At 45.1% G+C, this 23,341-nt stretch overlaps 1 protein-coding gene across 1 annotated transcript in view; it reads left to right on the forward strand.

Annotated features, from left to right (window-relative positions):
• Positions 1-1,869: 1,869 nt before the first annotated feature.
• Positions 1,870-23,341, forward strand: part of LOC119390617 (cytochrome P450 2J6) — a 29,611-nt gene continuing 8,139 nt past the window's right edge. The window contains exons 1-6 of the mRNA XM_037658220.2: positions 1,870-2,094; positions 5,007-5,134; positions 6,703-6,809; positions 13,809-14,110; positions 19,949-20,064; positions 22,845-23,106. Coding sequence (XP_037514148.1) covers positions 1,880-2,094; positions 5,007-5,134; positions 6,703-6,809; positions 13,809-14,110; positions 19,949-20,064; positions 22,845-23,106 — 1,130 coding nt within the window. The 5' untranslated portion in view covers positions 1,870-1,879. The remainder of the gene's footprint in view (positions 2,095-5,006; positions 5,135-6,702; positions 6,810-13,808; positions 14,111-19,948; positions 20,065-22,844; positions 23,107-23,341) is intronic.

Here is a 23,341-nt window from a genome sequence, read left to right on the forward strand (position 1 = left end):
AATTGAGGTAGTATCTTGTATCTGCATCACGAATACTTGTTGCCCGAGTATCTTGTATTGTATCGCGATAAAATTTCAACATATCTTTGGCCAGCCCTGCTCGAATTTCATTGTTAGTGTGCAGGTTTCTGCGTCGTGTGTTAAAACTGGCAGGATAAAATGATAATACTCTTTTAGACTTAGAGGTTGGTGTACGTTAGCGGTCATCATTACATTTCCCGTGGTGGTGGGCATCTTATTATGTGTAGAAAGATTAATTACATCATTGATTACCAAAAATAGACTACAATTCCCAGTTTGACGGGAGGAGACAAGTACTCCGGACAAATGGGAGAATCGAAGTGCTTCATACAAAGACCTAATTGCCGCATTGAGATTTCCTAAGAGCGGCCTCTGGTAATATTTGCGGACTAATGAAATTCGATCAATTCGCCGGTGCATCCAACACCGAAGCACCTCTGATCGCAAACGCCATGGTCTAGCAGACGACAAGAATGTCGACAATATTTGTGACTGCGGCGGCTTCGGCTTCCGTGTCTCCATTGTAGCTCAATATTTCACCGCATGAGAGCGCACACGGCACCACGCGCACCACTGCTCGTGTTTCATTTGGCGCCGATAGTACGTGTAACAAGTTTTATCGCCAAATCCACGCTAATTGGCTGCGATAAACCACTTGTCGGTGAGCTTATCAATTTTACTTTGTCCACAAAAGTTTTGCATGCGCAGGTCCGTATGTCTACATTTAGGAGCGAAGTGCGAATTTTCGTTCAACACAAGTGCTGCTTGTGCAACGCTAAGCTTTGCGAATAGCACCTAAGATTGGCCGCACTTCGTTTCCGAAGCCGCGTAGACTCTCGTTAACTCGCTTGGCGGGACGTTCGCTCTTGCACGTAAGATATTTGAACACCACCTAGCCGCCTTGCACACTTACTCGAGGGTATGATCCTGACAACGATGGCTGCGGGTATGTACAAGATACAATAAACGTAAACGTTTTTTAACATCCTGTAATGCTGGCAGCCATCTATAGAACTAACACAAGAAAATACAGCTAGTAATCGGGGACCGCCATGCTACGGGAGAAAAGTCTAATGCAATTGCAGCTGTTCTAGCCCGAACCTAGCAGACGACAAAAGTTGAATCCCCGTACTTGCGTCACCGGAGCGCCCTTTGCGGCGCCGCCGTCGGTGGTACACGAGGCGGAGAGAGCTGCAGTTCGAAGCATATTTTGCTGTCGATGCATATACACTCGAAGGAACCCCGAGTTATAAATCCCACTGTAAATATTTCGAAGGGCGTTTACGCCCTTTGCCAAAATGCTTTGCACAGTTCCAGCCCCTGCTGTTTCCGGAGCGGTTCCTTTTGCATGGATATCTCGATGGAGCCAGCCAGGGCAGGCCAAGCGATAGTCGTTGTTGCACTAGTTTGACTGGTTCGGGTTGCAGGATAAGATATTCCCAACGAAGCACTGTTGTTTCTAAGTAGCCTTATCTCTATCAAGATAGCCCCCTTAGTTGGAACCACACCGTGGTTGGAACGGATGGGTGTGTTGGATACTCGGCGCCGGCCGCTCAACACCGGCCGCTGGACACCAGACTATACATCAAATTTGATAAACTGCCCGTGCGGTGAAGAGAACTCGCTGTTGCCCCTATTAAAATAAGCAGTTGCTGGCGGATGTCACACAAAACAAGTGTCTGTCTGGAGCGAGTATGTTAGTATACTTGACGTGGTAATGGTAGGCTTATTGTGAGTGCAATGGCATCGTCCACTTCCTGATTACATGTCCTTCTCTTACAGCTTTACTCTGTTGTAGCCGAGCCACCATACAAAGTACTGCCACAAAGCGACAGGCGAAAGATACCTAGGAAGCAGCATGCAAGGCGGCCTCTGCGAATGCACTATCGCAGGCTTGGTAGTGGCAGCTGTGTCACTCCTTGTGCAGTACCTTTGGGTCGTGCTGAGGAGATGTCTGCGAAGAGGCCTCCCGCCAGGTCCTTTCGGCGTGCCAGTGGTTGGCTACTTGCCATTTATGCCGAAAAATCATCACTGCATTGAAGCTCTGAAGAACAAGTACGGGGGTGTCTTTGGGTACGTTTACAATATTACTCCGCACTGCCCTTTACATTGAGTGCGATGACTGTCAGTGGTCTCATGATTGGTAAATTAGAAATGGTGGAATCTATAGAGTGTGACACGATGATGCGCGTGACATCGAGGTCGTAGTTAGGGTCTCACCTGACTCAAAGAAAACGAGTGGGCGGCTTGGGGTGGCAACCCACGTGGGCTGCTTGCCTTTGGCAGAATAGTTCACTCGCTGTTAATCAGAAAATGGGCACAACTGGGAATTAATCACAATTTAATAGAATGGATCCAAGGTTATCCCTCCGGTCGAACGCTATATGGGGAAGTTCATGGCATGAAAACGAAAATATGAAGACTACGTTTTTGTGACGGAGTAGTGAGAGGCCGGCATGTGAGCATCTATTTCGGTTCACCAGGCAAAAGGGGAGGCTTTAAATTTGGTGTATTCAGGGACATTATTTGATGAACGATGTACAGCTGGTCACTAGTCTACAGTAGTATTCAAGGTGCGTTGCCGCGGAATGTTCAATGCAACGCGTAATTTTCCGGAAAGTGTTCTCACCTTGTCTTTTCAGAGGCTTATCAGCAATTAATTCACTCGAGTAGGCTGAGGTAACGTGATTCTCCACAATAATGGGCCAAGCCATGCGCCTGCACCGACTTATAGAATTTCTCCAATTGCCAGTGTCATTCTAGCGTTAATGTTCTTTCGCATCGTTATATTGTAGCTCCAAATATAAACGTACACATTTTTTCACAAAATCCTTGTCCTGTCAACCTGTTTGGTCTGCGGCCAGATAAGCAGAAAAATTAGTTGCAGAAAAACCAGGAACATTGGGTACTCATGCATGAAAAGTCTCGCTGCAAAGTTGAGATAGGTCGATAGCAAGGAAAAATCAAGTTCTATAGCCGCCCAACAGGGCCGTCTCTGCGTCACCCAGCATCCTATTGTCAGTGCACGTAAAATAAAGATGCTTTATAAAAAAATTATGGGTGCTTCGCATTAGTGGTGGCAAGTCTGAAGGAAGAGCGTAGCTCCTTCCTTGTTTCTCTTTATTTTGCAATTTCTTTCGTTCTCCTACTCTCTGTGTCTTGTGCCTCTTTTTAGTGTCTGTTTCTTTCTATTTCTTTATTTTTCTCTCTACCGATTTCATTATCATTCTAGAAAAATAAAGAGGCTCTTTATTTATCTTTCTCTCTTACTCTCTATTTTTAGCTATGTCTTCCTATCTGTTTCTCTCTCTCTCTCTGTGTGTTTTCCTATCTCTTTATGTCTCTAATTCCTTTATTTCTCTGTGTTTCTCTTCCTTTCTGTCGCTTTCTCTCTCTCTTTTCTCTCTCTCTTTCTTTTTTCTCTTTGTCTTTTTTCTATGCGTTTTCCCTGTCTGTTTCTCTTTATCTCTTGCTATTTCTTTTTCTGTCTTTCTCTCTCCCTCTATCGTTATTCTCTTTATTTCTCTTATTTCTCTCTATTTTTCTGTTTCTCTTTATCTCTATTGCTTCCTCTCTCTTTCTATCTTCTCTTTTTCTTTATTTCTATCTCTTTCTTTATCTCTCTCCGTTTCACGTGTTTTGACGTGCTACACTTCACCGAGCAGTGTTTTCGATTAATGCTCGCACCTGCTGTACTAGGTGGTGCGGCTTGTCCAATTCCTGTGGCGGCTACCCACCTGAGGAGTTTTGCACGACGGCGCACCAGTTACCGATAGCTAAAACAGCTTCACTGCGAAGAGGACGAAGAAAGTGTGTGCCGGTTCATGATGATGGTAGTTTTTTACGACCGAGCACAAGTTACTGACAGCTTAAATAACTTAGCTGTTAAAACGCCTGGACGGTGCGGAACACGCAGCACAGTCACAGCGAAAGCTGGAAGAGCGGCATTTCTATCGTTAAAGAACGTCGTAAACTCTCTTTGGGTGACCACTACAAGTGCAGTTGCAGGCCACCCAATACGCTTAAATCGTCATAATCTTGAGAGGTACGAAAGTACCCACTATGCCAGTATTCATCATTCATTTTCCTCTACTTGTTATATCTTCGTTAAAGTCTGTCGGTATCTGTTTTCACTTGTTTGCCTTTTACATGAACGTGGAAGTTGCGCACGCGAGTCGTTAATGCAATACACGTGCTAGCTTTCCGTGACGATGTAGTACATTGCTTTTTTGATGCTTTTTGACGCAGCACTTTTGACTGGAAAAGAAGGGGGGTGTTGTACGCTGTGAAAAGCAGAGATTGTCGGTAAAATTACAGTTGTAAGTACAGCGCCCGTCCAGTGTACTGCGTTCTTTCGTCCTCACCTGCTTTGCGCTGTTTTCTCAGCATAGCACAGACGTTGTGTTTCCTGTGCGCCGGGCACGGTAAGTTTCGACATCGCGCTTAAATTTCGTAGAAAAAATATCATAAATTACGGAAACTCTCGCGATTGATAAAAAAAGGCTGCGCCACAAATTGTCACGAATTGCAGCTTTGCAACGACCGCGATAATGAGAATAGTAAGAAAGTTAATTAACTAGTTATTGTGAATCAGTGGCATCAATGCAATTGTAGTTGCGGCCAAGTATTTACGCCTCGACACAGAGTTCGAATGCGAGAACGACAGGAGCGTGACTGTCCAAGAATTTTAACAGAAAGTTTCTAATGTATAAAAAAAATGGCCGAAGCTTGCACTAAATCACGCACCGCCCGAAACAGCTGAACTGGACGATTCTGAAGACTAATCTGGTTTCTTCTAAATTTGTTTCTAGGCCTTAGCAGGTGATGCAGGTTGTTTCTAGGATTGCATCTAGGTCGTTGATGCTAAGGTAAGATACCGAGGTCGAGGTATTTGTTTCACCTTAAGTTGAGTTATAGGCTATGCAGTAATGTTTCTTGCAGTGCTGTACATTTCTTGTGGCGCGCATGACAATCCCTTTGCGCAGGTTCCACGTTGGAAGCAAATACGTGGTGTTCTTATGCGACTTCGGTTCAGCGAAGGAGGCTCTCTCACAGGAGGCCCTACTCAACCGCCCACCAGAGTTCCCTTTTAATGTTAATGAGCATTCGCAAGGTATGTCTATGCGTGAGGTGTCCGTGAACGGGGGCTCATGTAGCTATCGCGATTAAGACATATGACATAAGGTTAGGAAGATGTTGAAGCTTACCACAAGTAACGGAACCAGGCAGACACGTCATTTTTTTAGCAGTGGGGAAACGTGGACGAGTTGGCACGAGTCTGTTCTAAATATGCTTATGGCGTTTATGACGTCTCGTTGTCGTTTGGCTAACATCATTACCTTTAAAACTATAAAAACTTCACTGCGGTATAAAGCCGGGCGTATAGCGCTAAGAACTGCGTTAAAAACATCGCGCGTAGTAATTATGCGCACCTGGTCTGCATATAAATATCCGACGCGAGCATTTGACATCCTAGGCCAGCGCAATTTATTTATTGCCATTTTCTGGTCGTCCAATGAAGGTTTAATATGCTTCCCGTGCAAATAAACCTCCGCAAACCAGACAATCCTATTTCTCCTGAACGATTCCGTTCAACCCTTTAAACAATAGCGTGCTGTCCAGGCCAGAATAAAACAAGTTGCTTTCGCACTTAACCGTCCTAAAATTTCCACTAAAATTTCACGAGGCGTGGGAGGGTTATAATGACAGAGCACAAGACGCTGCGGTCTTTAGCTTCCCGTTACCAATGCCTGCGCTTCTTCAACATACGGGGATTCCGAGAAATTTCTTACTGTGTTTCTCCGTCTGGAAAAGACAGAATCCACTTCTTCGTGGCCCTGTGGAGTAACAGGGGTCGATTAATATGGAATTATACAATCAGCCCAATCACCCAAATGTAAGAGAAACAGTTGTGGTCATTGGCTCGCTGATGATGTCTGCGCTTTCTGCCTGACAAGGGTCTTCACACGGACTGCACATTTGTAACGGTACTGCGGAAATCTGATGTATGCATAGCAAACTCGTTAAAGCACAAAATAACGTTCTCGACACGCCAACGACCGCTTTCCGTTATCGCTCGTTCTAAAACTAAGTCGTTTACTTACTACACTTAGTGTTTTAGAAGTTAACCTGTCTTTTTGTACAGTTGAACTTTAGGTTAAAAACAAGAATGAATAAATCTCGTCAAATTTTCGTGGTTTTTATATAATTCTGAAATTAAAGACATATTTATGTCTGCTGTAGGGTAAGCATTAACTTTTAGCATGGTGATGTGCGCCGGTATCGGGAAAGCGGTGGCATTCGTGCATATATCTCCCAGATGCCACAATAGGAAATTTCATTACGTGATGCGCAGTATGTAGTGATGAACGCGAAAGTGCTTGTTTCATTCATTGCGTTTTTGTTGTTTCCATCCATGCATTGCATAATTATTAGCGTGCCTAATTACTAACAGACTTTAACTTTGCGAATAAATTACTGTAGTGAAGTGCACCTGCGCATTAGAAACATCTAAAGCGTTAGAATGTCTCGGCTGTATAATGCGAGATCAACTGCATATTTTGATGCGTACAACTTCGAATGATCCCTGCACGGCCATTGCCATTGGTCTCTTGTATACTACTACAATGCCACATTCAGTGCCACGTTGAGCTACATCTCAAGCGTGAATTGTTTTCGCAGGCCTTCTTGTGGTAAATGGACCACTGTGGAAGATCCAGCGCCGCTTTTCCTTAAAGCTCTTCAACAAGCTTGGAATTGCCACGCCTACTATGGAGAGATATATTCGCGTGAGTACCTTTTCGAAGGTAATAGGCAGAGCGACAACAGCGCCTAGATTCTGTAATTTTATGTGAATTTGCACAGGGCCATATGAACCTCAAGGAGTTGTTGCAAAGCATTGTTATACACTGTAAAAGGGATGACTGCCGCACCAGACAATGCTTCCAAAGTGCAAGAAATACAATGTTATAGCAGCATATATTCAAGCAAGTAATGGAGAAATTAATGGCGGGGAAATGTATAGTTAACGAAATATGTTCCGCAGATAATTATAAGAATATTCACGGATATATGTGAGGGAAGGTAAACTTGTTTAGAAAGAATCCAAGGTATATTTTAGAGTTTTCAACTTAGTACGGGAGTGAGGCACAGAGCAGTACTCGCATTGTCGTGTAGGGTCGTAGTGAATACTGGTCGTGATGCCATTGAGTGGAGATAATATTAGTATGCAGTGTTCACTCCGTGACTTGAATGGTTGTACAGTAAGATTATGGTGCATGTTGTCATAGCGCATGATCTGATAGTCTGTAGAGAGTGGTTGAAAATGCTTTCTGTAAGGCACGTCAGCAATCGCTGTTAGTGCATTCCTCTGCATAACGAACACTTTACTGACGTTTTCCGCAGTTATACTGCCTCATGCCAAAACAGTATTTAAATTGCGATTCAAACAGCCGTTCTTTGCCGTTCGAAGAATAGGTCCGAGACCCATTTTCGCGCCGTTCTCCGGCTGCCGGAGAGCGCCGTAGCCAATCAGCGACGGAGGGGTGGTTGCCATGCCGCGTCGTCTGCTTTCGGCTTTCCGCGTTGTGTGCGTCTGCCGCGGGACGCTTCGAGCTGCTTGCTTTCTGCTCCGCGTTTTTCACGCTTGAACTGCGGATGTCGTTCGTGTCGTTGCCAGGCATGGTTCCAGCAGTCCATAGAGCGTTTTAGTCTGCCCGGCATTAAAGAAAGCGTCGTGTAAAGCCAAATAAAGTGTCCCCAAGCTGGAGCCAGGTCCAGCTGGCGCCAGTTATGGAGGATGAGAAACAACTAACAAACGCGTTATCTATGTCCTCCGAGCATTCGGAAGCGCCCATCTCGACTCGCTAAGCCTACAGCATCGATTATTTGACTACGGCTCTCAAAAACAGCGCCGAATGGGCATGAATACTTTGCTGCCGATGCTTAAGGACATGAACCTAAAGCAACTGGAAGTATCAGTTCGGAGCTTACAAGCTACAGAGCACACAGCGGCCACTTGATAGATTCGAGGTATAAACGACAACCACTTTTGGAAGTGCGGCCATGTTTTTCGCAGGCTCGCCGGCGAAGCTTGCCGTGCAAGCTGGACAGATCTCGCGCGGGCTGCGACGGCGGACGTTCTGCGGCACCGCGCCGTTGCGGTAGGCTTGCCGCTAGAGTGAGCGGGCCCTAGCATGCGGCGGCATGGCGACATTAGCCGAAGTTCTGCGTCAAATTGGCGACGCTCTTGCTGTCACACCGCTTTCTGCGATTACGCCCTCACCATTAACTGCCACAGCTACCACAAAGGCTCGTTTATTCATTGATCATGGCCGTTACTCTTCGGGATGATGTGCCACCAAGCGTCAACGTGGATGCATCCAACGTTAAACGGTGCTATAGCTTCCAAACACCAACAGACATTGTGGAAGCTTTCTTATATCAAGGTACAGTAAACATTCAGTTACATCTGTAAAGACACGTTTTACTCTCGTCATATGCCGATTCCTACGACGGAGGGATCAACTGCGTTTTTTTAACATGTGGTCCTTCAGTTGTTATATAATAAGTGGTCCTTCAGTTGTTATATAATAAGTGTTTCTTCAGTACGCTTTCGTTTGTCAGTAAGCGCTCATGCTGTCGTCTTCTTGCTTTTTGCTGCTAGTTTTTAAGGCACTGTTCTCCGTATATGTAAGAGCGCTTGTCCACTCGCTTTAGCCCTGCTTTATGCCAGTTCATTCCTTCCACAAGCCATACATTTTCATGGTGTTCAGAGCGACTAAAGTCATGCACGGCGGTTAAGCTGTATGCCCTGAAGCAGGTCGTGAAATATATGCTCTGAGATACCCGACAACTTTGGACAGTTTTCGCTGACTCCAATGCATAATTGAAAAGCGTTTATACGAACAATACATCGACAGTTACCTTCTGGTCAACAACATGGCGTAGCTACACCAGCTGGCATCTAACGCTTGTCACCTGGTAGAACGGCAGTGGCTTCCAGAGCAATGCTGCATAATGAGCAATCAGAGGGCGTACGGCGCACTTCGTAGAGGCCGTGGCGACTGCACAGTATTTTTTTAAAGTATTTTTCTACTAAATCGGTGCGTCAGCGGTATGTAAGAACTACGAGCTCCCGGAGCGGAATAGACGCTGGTTTTTACTGTCAGACCACCTTGGTCGATTTCACGAAAGATCAAAAAACGGTGTATACTTGATGTTTCCGATTTTCCTGTATTTTGTATGCTGTTCACATATGACTGCACAGCACGAAATCGCAGATTGTTTTCAAACAAAGAATTTTTCAACACAGGGAAATTCTGCAAGCGTCGCCGGGTGACGACGACCATTTTACGGAAAGTGCGTTTTGGTAAATTCGGAACGATGCTGGCAGCTACTGAACTTATATATTGCAAATATCTTGCTTTGTAGCTGAAGCAGAAGTAATGGGGAAACAGCTCTTATCATTTCATGAAATTATGAACAAATTATGTGTTTTTAAAAATTCACGAAAAACGCTTTCTTTTTGAAAATCAGTCAAATTTGGGACGCTATGGCTACTTCTGTGAACATCTTAGCTTGTTCATATTTGCAGTATCATAGGCCTTTATGTGAATACTGAACCTCCGCATTTGTATTCCTATAATAATTTTCAAAGTAGTAAATTTTCATGCTCAAAACACCAAAAAGACAAAATTACTCCTCGATTCAAAAGTCTATAATAAAAAAAAAGCCAGTCTCAATTTTGTTCAAAGTCGCCCAAAATGTTCTCAAAGGACTGCAGGATGATATTATTAAAAAACATGTTGCATCATTTTTATTAGAACAAAAGCAGAAAATGTCAAGCATTGTGTTTCCAGAGCGTGGTGGCTACTGCGTAAAGGACATCTCTAATAACAGGAAAATACAGTAACACGTCTTTTTCCTTCTTTGAGCTTCGCTAAACAACAGTAATGATCTATTGCCGGAAAGTGGGAACTGTTTTGTAAAGAAAAAGATCGTTCCAATTAAATGCATTTGCGACACCGCTTATTTCCTCGTCGACGGGCAGCACGGACATTATCATTCCTCTGGATAATTCTTTTTAGTAAATGCGCTAATATAAAAGCAACGAAGCTAAACGCGAAATTTGTGTAGCTGAGTCGATCATGCATTGTAAGAATGTGAGAAATCGCAAATGGCGAGAGTGGTGAACGACGAGTACCGCAGTGAAACCTAAGCACAGCAGCCACATATGGTTTGTCAGGCTTTGTCGCTTTGCACGAGAAAATGCTGGGGTGTCGATTGCGTTGGTTACACGATACATTTTTTCACCGCTCGTCGCTTTCCCGCCCGGTCTCTGGGTGCGCACCATGCGGATCGTGTGGCGGATCGAGTGTCCCGCGCTACACGCCTTCGTGTAAACGGAGTAGCATGCTTTACGCTGGCAGGTGCAAAGGCGGCGCGAGAGACGCCCGCCTGAGCAGACGACAGCAACGAGCACGGCTGTGCCAGTCAACCAAACACCACCTGAGATAGAAGTTAAGCATCCAAATTGTGGTTCACTTTGGTGCGATCACTGTCCTTCGCTCTGAAGGTGGCTATGGGTAGGCGTTATAGCCATGACTGAGGTTTTGTACGGACTACCTCATGGTGCACAAGAAGAAAATTCCGCTGCAGCGCAATTTTCGTTCTGTGGAAGATATCGGAGTCTCCCTTTTGCGGAGGGTCTTGAAGCAGGATGCGCGCTCAATTCAAGAGGGGAACCACATCTGCCAACACTGCTTCAAGAGATACAAGGATATGCACAGCAAAGCAGATGCAATGCAAACAAGACATGTTTTCTCCGTGATCAAAACGGCTGCCACCAATCTTCACGTAATCGATTTTCTTTAAACTCTGCATTGATCACATAAGGTTTGACAACGTACACATTTGGGCCAACAAAAACCAAACCCCTTGGCGACCGCTCTCCAGAAATTCATTGCCATTCATGAAGAGCCCTTGCCTTCTATACCAATATCTCAATTCTGGCACAGCACAACATAATAAGAGACGCATGGAGGGAATGCGTTCTTTAGCATGCAAGATATGAATTATACTCAACTGAAATAGATGAAAGAAAAGGAGGCTACAACTGAAAGTGTGTACTGTGGACTGAGAGATGCTAACACTGGCGTGAAGTCGCAAACCACGCAAATGCATTTAATTGGAACGATCTTTCTCTTCACAAAACAGTTGCCACTTTCCGACAATAGCTCACTACTGTTGTTTAGCGAAGCTCAGAGAAGGAAAAAGACGTGCTACTGTGGTTTCTTGTTACTAGAGATGTCCTTTACGCAGTAGCCACCATGCTCTGGAAACACAATGTTTGACATTTTCTGCTTTTGTTCTAATAAAAATGATGCAACACGTTTTTTTTTCAGAATATCATTCTGCAGGCCTTTGAGAACATTTTGGGGGACTTTGAACAAAATTGAGATTAGGATATTTTTATTATAGATTTTTGAATCGAGGAGCACTTTTGTCTTTTTGGTGTTTCGAGCATGAAAATTTACTACTTTGAAAATTATTAAAGAAATACAAATGCAGAGGTTCATTATTCACATAGATGCCTATTCATACTGCAAATATGAACAAGCTAAGATGTTCACAGAAGTAGCCATAGCGTCCCAAATATGACTCATTTTCAACAACGCGGCGTTTTTTGTGAATTTTTAAAAATAGATAACTTGCTCAAAATTCCATGAAATTAAAAGAGCCATTTCCCATTTACTTCTACTTCCGCTAAAAAGAAAGATATTTGTAATATATAGCTTCAGTAGCTGCCAGCATTGTTCCGAATTTACGAAAACGCACTCTTCGTAAAATGGTCGTCGTCAACCGGCGACGCTTGCGGAATTTTCCTGTGTTGAAAAAAAATTTTTATTTGAAAACGAACTGCGATTTTGTGCTGTGCAGTCATATGTGCACTACATACAAAATTATCAGGAAAATCGGAAACATCAAGTATACACCGTTTTTTGATCTTTCGTGGAATCGACCCCGTGTATGCTCAGGCAACGTTGACCCAGAAGTCAAATAAAGGCAACACAACACCTAACACGAAATCTGGAAACATGGTATCACCAGCGTTCAATAAATACAAAGAGATTAAGGCATCTAAACACGGATGCAAGGAAAGACAGAAAGACAGCACCAACATCGACTATCAACTGAAAGAGCGCACTGCGGCGGAGATCTTCACCGCTACTGTACATTGACTACACGAATAATGATGTTCCTACTACGGCCAGACTACAAGAACATGTTCCTGCAACTGCGGTGCCGTGGAATGAATTCAGCACATTTTGCTCGAGCGCCCACCATATAGGACGACCGACAACGATATAAAGGGGCCCCTCACAAGCCTCTAAAATACAAAAACAAGTAACGAGCACAATATATTCTCCTGGTGTTTCTCGTCTTTCGGGCGCACTTAGTGATGCAGAGCAGCGATTCCCTTGACGTCTATATAGTGCATACTTTCGATTAGTCCATACACGCGAAATATGAGATGTGAATTGTCTCTTGCACTGCTTCGCTATGCAGCCGCCCATCCGTTTTTGCTTGACTCGCATGACTATCATGCGCGATCAACTGATTTCACTTCATTTTCTGTGTTTGCGACTGCGCAAACAGAGGTAACAGCGTGTAGCCGACAAGCGCGAAAACACGAGAGGGTCAACGCTTAGTGTTGACATGGTATAAATGCTTTTAAGAAACAAGTGACGAGGGGAAGATATGGCCTGTAGGAAGGGTAGCGAAGGCGAGGAGGAAACCGTTTTAGAGAGCCTTTAGAACTCAAGGTCCGTATTCGGAAACAACCTTATCCTTATCTTATGTTTTCCTTAAGTTTCTGTACATCCACGTGCGTTTATTCGCAAACAACCTTATCCTTATCTTATGCTTTCCTTTACTTTCTGTACATCCACGTGCGTTATAGGGACATAGGAATGCTAACAGTACAAAAGATAAGTACAAGGTTTATCTGTAGATACTGACCCACTTCGTTTATCAAACGCACTAAAGGCACAGAATGTATAAGAAAAACGCGAGATAGTGATAAGTTTGGTTTGCGAATAGGCTCTTTAGCACGTGTGCTGCATCCCTGGTCATGCGCACAGAAAGAGCACCAAGCGCTTAACTTCTTGTTTACATACCTCGAACGACTGTCTTTTGAGCAATCTTTGATGCATCGCTATGAAGAAAGTGTGTGTGGCACGCGCGAGCATTTCCTAATTATTCTGCATAAAGAGTCCAGACTGGCTGCCGTCATGGCCTAAGACACCAATCCTGTACTTTATATTAATTTTTATATATTTCCCGCCCACATTTTCTTATAGGACCATCTTATTCTCCTTTTTAAATGCTACAGAACAGCTATTACGCCAGTATACACAGGCTAATTATGCTGGTTTTTTTTTGTAAAAGCTTACTCTCTTTCTCTTTATGTAGCCATGTTTATGAGCCCTGAGCGGGAGTGTTTTCATGTAACAGGCTTACCTTCATTATATTTTGCCACATTTGCGTTTCTTTTGGAAGTGTAGATATGCGTAGCCCCTCTCATAGAGATCAGCTGTTTGTGATTAGTAACTTATTTCTTCTGATTCGTCCTAGTTCCTCCTATTCAATATGGTCGTTATTGAAGTCCTCCAAATCGCCAGTCTTTGGCGCCCCTGAAACGATGCAGATTCAAAGTACGAGATGCAGTCTTGCCGATTTCAGTACCCACAGCAGAGGATATTGGATGGACACCGTGCTTGCAGGAGGAGTTGATGCACCTTGTCGGGAAGTTGCTGTCACTCCAGGGTCAGCCAGTGGTGCCGATGGCGGTGCTGACGCCGAGCGCGTCAAATATAATCTCGATGCTGGTGTTCGGTCGGCGGTTCGAGTACGACGACCCAGAACGCGTCTACCTGGACAAGCTGATTGACGTCATCCCGGCGCTGGCGGCACAGACATCGGCTGTCAACTTCTTCCCAAGGATACGAAAACTGCTTCTGTTTTTTTGCGCGGGAACTTGCGAGAGGTTAAGGGAAGCACTCGTGCTCAGGGAAGATTTCGCTGGGTAAGTGTACCATGCGAAAGCGGATACCGCACGACGGCGCCGCTTAGAGGATTGGCAAATAGGCTTTAGTTATAGAGCTGCATAGGGCACATTGGTGATAAGGTAAAAAACTATGTCCTGAATTATGTATCGTCGACGCTAAATATGAAGCAGCTGCTTTTACTGGCAACGTGCACGGTTTAATTTTGTTGGTCATTTAGAGATTTGCAATAAACATTTACGCTAATTATTCTGCTAGGGCGCAACTGCAATTGCGATGATTGCCGAGGAGACAAAAAGTTTGTACCGACGCGCGTTACTTGGAGGCCCCGTTCAGGGTAATGTGCTGTAACTGTCCTAAACATCTGCAATATTTATGGACATTACAGCAAGAATAACAGAAACACTTCAGGGTTTCATATCCTGTTGTGGAAATTTTAGGGAGATATATGACGAGCCAGTTATGTGCCATACGTGTTCGTGCATTTTCAAAGGCTGCGACCTAATTTGTGAAGTATAAAGTATTAATTGCTATTGCTCTTCAGAAACGGTATTGCTGTAAATTTTTCATCGATTCCACGAGGTCACACAGGTATGTGGTGACTTGCTTCATTTTTGTGAGGTTTGAAGCAGTACAGCATGCGGTGGGCCGTTCCTGGATCAACATCGAAACTAACTGCATTTGGAAAAGCCATACCAATGCGGACTCACTTGAAGGGGCACGTTAACTGTACTCATCGAAACTCTTTTACACAAGTACCCATGCATTCGCATATGACAGCGGGTATTTTTGCAAAATTACAACACACGACGCGGTGATCATTCCTGCATCACCAATATGATTACACGCCACGACAAAGCAGTCAGTCAGTCAGTCAGTCAGTCAGTCAGTCAGTCCAGTCAGTCAGTCCAGTCAGTCAGTCCCACGTCAGTCAGTCAGTCAGTCAGTCAGTCTCAGTCCAGTCAGTCCAGTCAGTCAGTACAGTCAGTCCAGTCCGTCAGTCAGTCAGTCAGTCAGTCCAGTCAGTCAGTCAGTCCAGTCAGTCAGTCAAGTCAGTCAGTCAGTCAGTCAGTCAGTCAGTCAGTCAGTCCAGTCAGTCCAGTCCAGTCAGCTCAGTCAGTCAGTCAGTCAGTCAGATTCAGTCCAGTCCAGTCATCAGTCAGTCAGTCAGTCGTCAGTCAGTCAGTATCAGTCAGTCAGTCAGTCATCAGTCAGTTCAGGCAGTCAGTCAGTAGTCAGTCAGTCAGTCAAGTCATCCGTCAGTCAGTCAGTCAGTCAGTCAGTCAGTCAGTCGTAGTCGTCAGTCAGTCAGTCAGTCAGTCAGTCAGTCAGGTCAGTTCAGTCCGTCAGTCATCAGTCAGTCAGTCAGTCCATAGTCAGTCAGATCAGTCAGTCAGTCAGTCAGTCAGTCTCAGTCAGTCAGTGCAGTCAGTCAGTCAGTCAGTCAGTCAGTCAGTCATCAGTCAGTCAGTCCTCAGTCAGTCATCAGTCTCAGTCATCAGTCAGTCCTCCTCAGTCACGTCAGTCAGTCAGTCAGTCAGTCAGTCAGTCAGTTTCAGTCAGTCAGTCAGTCAGTCAGTCAGTCAGTCATTCAGTCAGTCAGTCAGTCAGTCAGTCAGTCTCAGTCAGTCAGTCAGGTCCAGTCAGTCAGTCAGTCAGTCAGATCAGTGCAGTCAGTCAGTCACGTTCATTCAGGCTCATGTCAGATCAGTCAGTCAGTCAGGTCAGTCAGTCAGTCAGTCAGGTCAGTCAGTTCAGTCATGTCAGTCAGGTCAGTCAGTCAGTCAGTCAGTCAGTCAGTCAGTCAGTCAGTCATTCAGTCAGTCAGTCAGTCCAGTCAGTCAGCGAGGTCAGTCAGTCAGTCAGTCAGTCCGGTCAGTCAGTCAGTCAGTCAGTCAGTCAGTCAGTCAGTCAGTCAGTATCAGTCAGTCAGTCAGCTTCAGTCAGTCAGTCAGTCGTCAGCAGCTCAGTCAGTCATGTCAGTCAGTCAGTCAGTCAGTCAGCAGTCAGTCAGTCAGTCAGTCAGTCAGTCAGTCAGTCAGTCAGTCAGTCAGTCCAGTCAGTCAGTCAGTCAGTCAGTCAGTCAGTCAGTCAGCAGTCAGTCAGTCAGTCAGTCAGTCAGTTCGTCAGTCAGTCAGTCAGTCAGTCAGCTCAGTCAGTCAGTCAGTCAGTCAGTCAGTCAGTCAGTCAGTCAGCAGTCAGTCAGCAGTCAGTCAGTCAGTCAGTCAGTCAGTCAGTCAGTCAGTCGTCAGTCAGTCAGTCCCTCAGTCAGTCAGTCAGTCAGTCAGTCAGTCAGGCGTCAGTCAGTCAGTCAGTCAGTCAGGCAGTCAGTCCAGTCAGGTCAGTTCAGTCAGTCAGTTCCAGTCAGTCAGTCAGTCAGTCAGTCAGCGTCCAGGTCAGTCAAGTCAGTCAGTCAGTCAGTCAGTCAGTCCGTCAGTCAGTCAGTCAGTCAGTCCAGTCAGTCAGTCAGTCAGTCAGTCAGTCAGTCAGTCAGCAGTCAGTCAGTCAGTCAGTCAGTCAGTCAGTCAGTCAGTCAGTCAGTCAGTCGTCAGTCAGTCAGTCAGTCAGTCAGTCAGTCAGTCAGTCAGTCAGTCAGTCAGTCAGTCAGTCAGTCAGTCAGTCAGTCAGTCAGTCAGTCAGTCAGTCGTCAGTCAGTCAGTCAGTCAGTCAGTCAGCATCAGTCAGTCAGTCAGTCAGTCAGTCAGTCTCAGTCAGTCAGTCAGTCAGTCAGTCAGCAGTCAGTCAGCAGTCAGCATCAGTAGTCAGTCAGTCAGTCAGTCAGTCAGTCAGTCAGTCAGTCAGTCAGTCAGTCAGGCAGGTCAGTCAGTCCAGTCGTCAGTCAGTCAGTCAGTTCAGTCAGTCAGTCAGTCAGTCAGTCAGTCGGTCAGTCAGTCAGTCAGTCAGTCATCAGTCAGTCAGTCAGTCAGTCAGTCAGTCAGTCAAGTCAGTCAGTCAGTCAGTCAGCGTCAGTCAGTCAGTCAGTCAGTCAGTCAGTCAGTCAGTCAGTCAGTCAGTCAGTCAGTCAGTCAGTCAGTCAGTCAGTCGCAGTCAGGTCAGTCAGTCAGTCAGTCAGTCAGTCAGTCAGTCAGTCAGTCAGTCATCAGTCAGCGTCAGTCAGTCAGTCAGTCCGTCAGTCAGGTCAGTCAGTCAGTCAGTCAGCAGTCAGTCAGTCCAGTCAGCATTCCAGTCAGTCAGTCAGTCAGTACAGTCAGTCAGTCAGTCAGTCAGTCAGTCAGCAGTCAGTCAGTCAGTCAAAGATTTATTTTCAGCTTCAAAAACACTCAATGAAGCTTGGTGGGTACAGACAAAAAAGCCGTAGATCAGGCTTGACAGGGTCCGTACCCCCGGGCTTGGCAAGCATGGCATACAGAGTGTACAGAGAGGCAAAACGGGCACATGGCAGTTCTCTTCACTGGTCCTTCATAAGTAAACTAGTAACTGACAAAAAGGCAATGTCCTAGGTCTGTACACAGCAGCGAATGAAAGAAAATATGTACACAATAAAATAAAAGAAAAAGGCAGTGGTACAGAAGATTGACATGCACTCGATACACATGCATTTATAATTACACAGATGCGAATTAAGTACGCGAAACTGTTACGTATGATACTCAGAATTATTAAGTAGTGAGGGTAACTGGTATTTTAACATCTGAGTTCCGTAACTTGTTCGCGTTCTGGGCAACCTCCAGACTTCACGGACCCTTAAAGTGCGCACATGTTCAGCGCGACTTAGCCCAGACAATTCTGTGAAAAATATGTCGTTGTTTTTCGTAGCCGACGTGTAGCGTTTGTTTAAGATTGTGCGATAGAGTTCATTCACTGGAAGTAAGTTCAGAGCCTTGAAAATTTGCTCCGTGTGTGCGTCATATGCGGCACTAACGATGTTTCGAATGGCTTTCTTTTGAAGTTTGTGTAGTTTCTGGATGTTGGTTTTGGTGGTAGTGCCCCAGACTAAGTAACAATAAGATAAGTTAGACAAAAACAATGACTTGTAAATTAACAACTTTATGTTCTGTGGCAGGACGTAACGAAATTTGCATAATATTCCTACAATTTTTGAAAGTTTATTTAAAGTGGCATTCACTTGATCTGTCCCTGTCATATGTTCTTCAAAAATGACTCCCAGTCTCCTAGCAACGCGTGATAATTCTATAGTTGACGTACCTAACTTTAGACTGTTTGTGATATTCAGTGCTTTGTTCTATGGCCGAAATAAAACAGCTTTCGTTTTTGCAGCGTTTAAGTTCAAGGAGTTGGCGATACTCCAAGTGTGAATTTTACTTAGGACTACGTTGCCTTTTTCTATGAGGTTTGAAGGGTCACGTCCTGTAATAAAAATACTTGTATCATCTGCGTAAATGATAAATTTAGTGTTAGCACAAATATTTACTATATCATTCACATATATATTAAACAGCAGTGGACCCAAAATGCTACCCTGAGGCATACCAGCATTAACTGGTTTGAATTCGGAAACAAAACCATTAATAGTGACTTGATGGCGGCGATGGTTGAAATAAGAAATTAGAAGTTTTAGGAAAGTACCTCTAAAGCCATAATGCTGCAGTTTCTCGAACAAGGAATAGTGGTTAATTGAATCAAATGCTTTTGAGTAGTCAATGAATATGCCTAATGTACAAAGATGATGTTCGAAAGACTGCAAGATAAGCTCCTTTTGGCGCAGAAGAGCCGTCTCAGTTGAACATCCCTTTCGGAAACCAAACTGGCTAGGCGTAATAATGTTGTACTTTGTTGAAAAACTGGACATGCGTTTATATATAAATTTTTCGATGCATTTAGAAAAGACGGGAATAATTGAAATTGGCCTGTAATTGGAGAAGTTAGTGATGTCACCACCTTTGAATATAACAGTTACCTTTGACATCTGGAGTTGTTTGGGAAATGTGCCAACAGAAAACATAAGGTTAATAATATGTTCTAGAGTTGGTGCGATAGTATCGATTACATATTTTATAGGTCCGATCTGCAAGTCATGAACATCCGTACACCTACTGTTTCTTAGTGACAAAACAGACGTTACAATTTCATGCGCAGTAGTTGGACACAAGAATGCGCTTTTCTGTATTGGTGCTGTTAAATACTGAATGCAGTTTGGATCGTGCTTACTATTTACTAATGATGTGAAAAACTCGTTGAAGGAATTCGCCAAGCGTGCATCCGTTAATGTATCGCCGTTAATAATAATTGATAAAGTGAATTGCTCTTGAGGGTCACCGCGCAGCACATTGTTCAAACGTTTCCACATAAGGTGTGGCTTTTTAAGTACTTCGGGGGAGAAAAGATTGCTTAAGTAGATTCGTTTCGCTTCTCGGTTGACGTGAACAGCGGGTGTAATACACGAGGACGAAGAAACGACGAGGACTAGCGCTGTTATTACACGCGCTGTTCACGTCAATATGGAATACCAACTAGCCCGGTCACACACCTTGCGTCGCTTCTCGGAGCTGTTTGTTCAGTTGGTTCCTGAAGCGCTTAAAAGCATGTCAATCTGTCAGAGCTCTTGTTTTCATAAAGATATGATACAGTTTGTCTTTTTCCTTCATGCTCTTCAAGTGTTCCCCCGTGATCCATGGCTTAAGCAGGTCAGATCCAAATTTCACCGCGTATCGGTCTTGTCGCGAAAAAGCTTGAAGTGCGAAACAGACGGTACAATTTTTCATGCGATGCGACGTCCGACGCAGTGGTGCGGAAGCTGGAATGGTGGCGGTCCGACGCGATGAAAGGCCACCGTTGCGGCTGCCGCACCGCCGCGTCGGACGTTCCATCGGATAGAAAATCGTACCGTCTGTCACGGCCTTTACCCTGTGAATATTACTCAGAACGTCTTGCTTTAGGACAAAGGTTGATGAGCACCATGAGACCTACAAGGACGGCGTTGTCCGAGACTACATAGACGGCTTCCTCAGCGAGATGAAACAACAAGAAAACGGACGGAACAAGAGCTTTACTCGTGAGTGCGAGCAGGAGCTGTTTTTTCATACCTACAGTGTACAGTGAAAATGACGTCGCGTGAGTTCACAAAAGTTTGTAGTAGAAATTAGTCGGTTTTATACATGCCATTTAGTGTGTTAGGTAATTTACTCGACATCATATCTCTCAACGGTCCTGTAAAGAGAGAAAGAGAGAGCTTGCATTTCATTGAGTCAGTGATGGATAATACATGCTCACATAAGCAAAAATGCGAGGCAGCACGGCCGCCATGGTGCCAAACAGAAAGGTTCTCGAAATGTGTTGCTGAATCTTTAGTGGAGCTCTCACCAAACATGCTTTGTGCCCTATATATCGGCCGCGATGTAGCCAGTAATACAGGTTTCTAGTGGGGAAAGCTTAACGACTAATAATCAAGCATGCTGTTCAGTATTAGACAGATCAGTCCGTCAGCTATCGCGGTGAAGAGTATTTCGACGCGAATTTAGCCTTTCTTTCATTACTGTCAGCTAAAGAATTCCGGGCTGGAAAATGCATACGGCTGTAGCTAAGTACGAACGTTCCATTTGATGGTAGAGACACGATAGCGCCCTTGATTACACATTCCGTGTAACTTCGTGTTTTTCGCATATTCCTGTTGCTGAATGGAGGAACCGTGGGATGGTACGCAAGAAAAGTTATTTCCCTGAACAATAGGCGTGCGCAGAGTTCCCCTTCGGGGGAGGGTGGGGGCGATGGTTTCTCGCAGCGCCCCCCCCCTCCCAATTATGTCAATGTACGGCGCTGACATTGCGCCCCCCTCCCTAATATGGTAATGTTTGGGGCTGACTTTTCGCCCACCCTCTTAGGTGAATAGGGGGGGGGGCGCCCCCCTGCTCCCCCCATGCGCACGCCTATGACCTTAACTGAAGAGACAGGGCTAGCTGCCGCTACGGTTGAGTAGATATATGCACACGGTAGGTACCTTTATTTTTGGCCGACGTCTCAGAATACCGTGAAACCTGGTGTTACATTCATTTGTGACCACTGCACACGCGATATATTTTTTCAGGCATTTATAAAATTTCCTTAATGCGCGTAGCAGTAAAGAAAAGAAGGCGACAGGAGAGACTGGACACTGAAACACCCAGCTCGCATAATGACGAAATAGGATGCAGGTGGTGAAGGACGGGTAGACAAAAAGCAGTTGATAGGCGGTTTAGCAGATCAAATAATGGCGCATGCGCGCGTCGGAGCACGGGCATGAGCAGGAAAAATGATCCTACGTTCTCGTCCGAAAATACAGAAAACGGTAAAACTGCACTCACCTTGGCCATTTTGAGTGGCGACGTGTGTCTGTCAACGTAGGTGCCGCCATAGTTATTGGATGCCAAAGCCGAGAGAACGAATGATGAGGGAAATCTTCATATAGACTATCAAAACAGGGTTGTCAGTGGCCAGGGCCCTTGGTCCTGTGAAAACACTGGACAGAACGACAATATAAATGTTCATGGGTCAATGAAACGGACTATAATTGCGCAGAATAACCGCCGGCCTAATATACAAAGCGGGAGCCTACTGACAATATTTTACCGATAATATGCGCGGCAAAAATCCCTCGATCGGCGACAGGTGCTACGACAACCACCTGCACACATCCTCACACCACCCGGTCACATGCAGGCTCTTTTTTCCGCTTGCCACATCTAGGAAAAAAACGATGAAGTCTTCATCACACTACTGCAGCGTCGTCACCTTTTTCAACATGTACCTCTCTTGAACATCAAACACCAGCCCGCGCTAAAGGCTGCACTGGAGTATAGCGTAGCTAGAGGAACAATGCTCTTCGTGGTAGCTCCTGCTGACATTGTGATTGAATGGCGGGCAATGGCTGAAATGCTCTCAGGAGCTTGGGTTTCCTCAAGCGAATTGTATCGCTTTTCGCCCAAGCTTGCGCAAGTCTTCTGGATGTAAATAAAACTTTGATTTGAAAAAAAATGTTGTAATGGCAAGCTCTTACATACTAGGCCTTGCAATGGAAACTGCCCAGGAAACTAGGAATACGAAACACACCAGTCGCACTCGCGTTCCGCATGTCTCCGTGCTCGTTTCTCGTGCTGTTCTTACTAAAATATACAATACGATAATGCCCATTCGCATCATTTCGTTTGGCCAAATTATGACGTTACTGCTCATTAGGAACAGCGCTTGTCAAAGCTGCTAGGTGCGACAAGTGTGCTTTTAAATCAAGCAGAATATTTTAACAAGACTTAGTAGTATCGTGCTTTTGGCTAGTTGGCTCTGTACGGTGAAAAGGAAACAGCGCTATTTTCAGACTGGGACAATAATAAAGGGAACAACACAAAAAAACGCTGATTTCCGAGCGAAATTATTCAACACGAAAGGCACATATGCTGCGGGAAAAAATGCAGGAAGTTGTGTCACGGTTTCATGTTTCCTTTGATAAATTTCCAGCAACACGTATGCTTTTCCTGCACAATAAAATTTCAGTTCAAAGTCAGGGCTTTTCCGTGGCCTTCCTTTTGGCATTGCCCTGTGTGATAAAGTGGCGTTGTTTCCTTTTAACGAGACATTCCACTGCTGAAAGCAAAGAACGGATGTTTCCGACGCAAACTACCTGTATATGCACGTTGACGTCGCCATAACATCAGCGCTAAAGCAAATGAGAACGACTATTTTAGGCTCTTGAAGGAAACCAATGGAGCCATTGGGTGCGATTCTGAGTATTTAAGTATGTTTTGTTGTCTAGTGATGAGCGTGATAACAGACATTGCGTGCCGCGCCCTTGCTGCCAATCCGCAGGCAACATCCTCAAGGGTAACGTAGCCACGTTCTTCGGCGCTGGCAGTGAAACAGTGCGTTCGACCATGGAGTGGCTGCTGCTAATGTGTGCAGCGAGGCCCGAGCTTCAACGCCGGATACAGACCGAAATTGACGCCGCGCTTGAGGAAAGCCAGAGTGCGCACGTCCACTGGGGAGACCGTGGAGAGTTGGCGTACACGCAGGCATTCATCTGGGAAATGATGCGATTCAAGCCACCCACGCCGCTCAACCCGATGCGACAGTGAGTATTCATGGACGTACTTTCCTTAGATGCCCAAGAAAGGAAAAAGTTCAGAGGAAAATGGAAGCTTCAGGAGACGAAAAAATTTGTGAGCACGGGGTGTCACAGGCGACGTTTCGACATGCGAACTTGTCTTCTTCAAGGCTGCAACGCCTTTAAGAAGACAAGTCCACCTGTGGAAACGTCAGCTGCAGCGACACCCCGTGCTCGCGAATTTTTCATCTCTTCCTAAAAG

Source organism: Rhipicephalus sanguineus, chromosome 4 (genome assembly GCF_013339695.2).
Source record: "Rhipicephalus sanguineus isolate Rsan-2018 chromosome 4, BIME_Rsan_1.4, whole genome shotgun sequence".
NCBI lineage: Eukaryota > Metazoa > Arthropoda > Arachnida > Ixodida > Ixodidae > Rhipicephalus > Rhipicephalus sanguineus.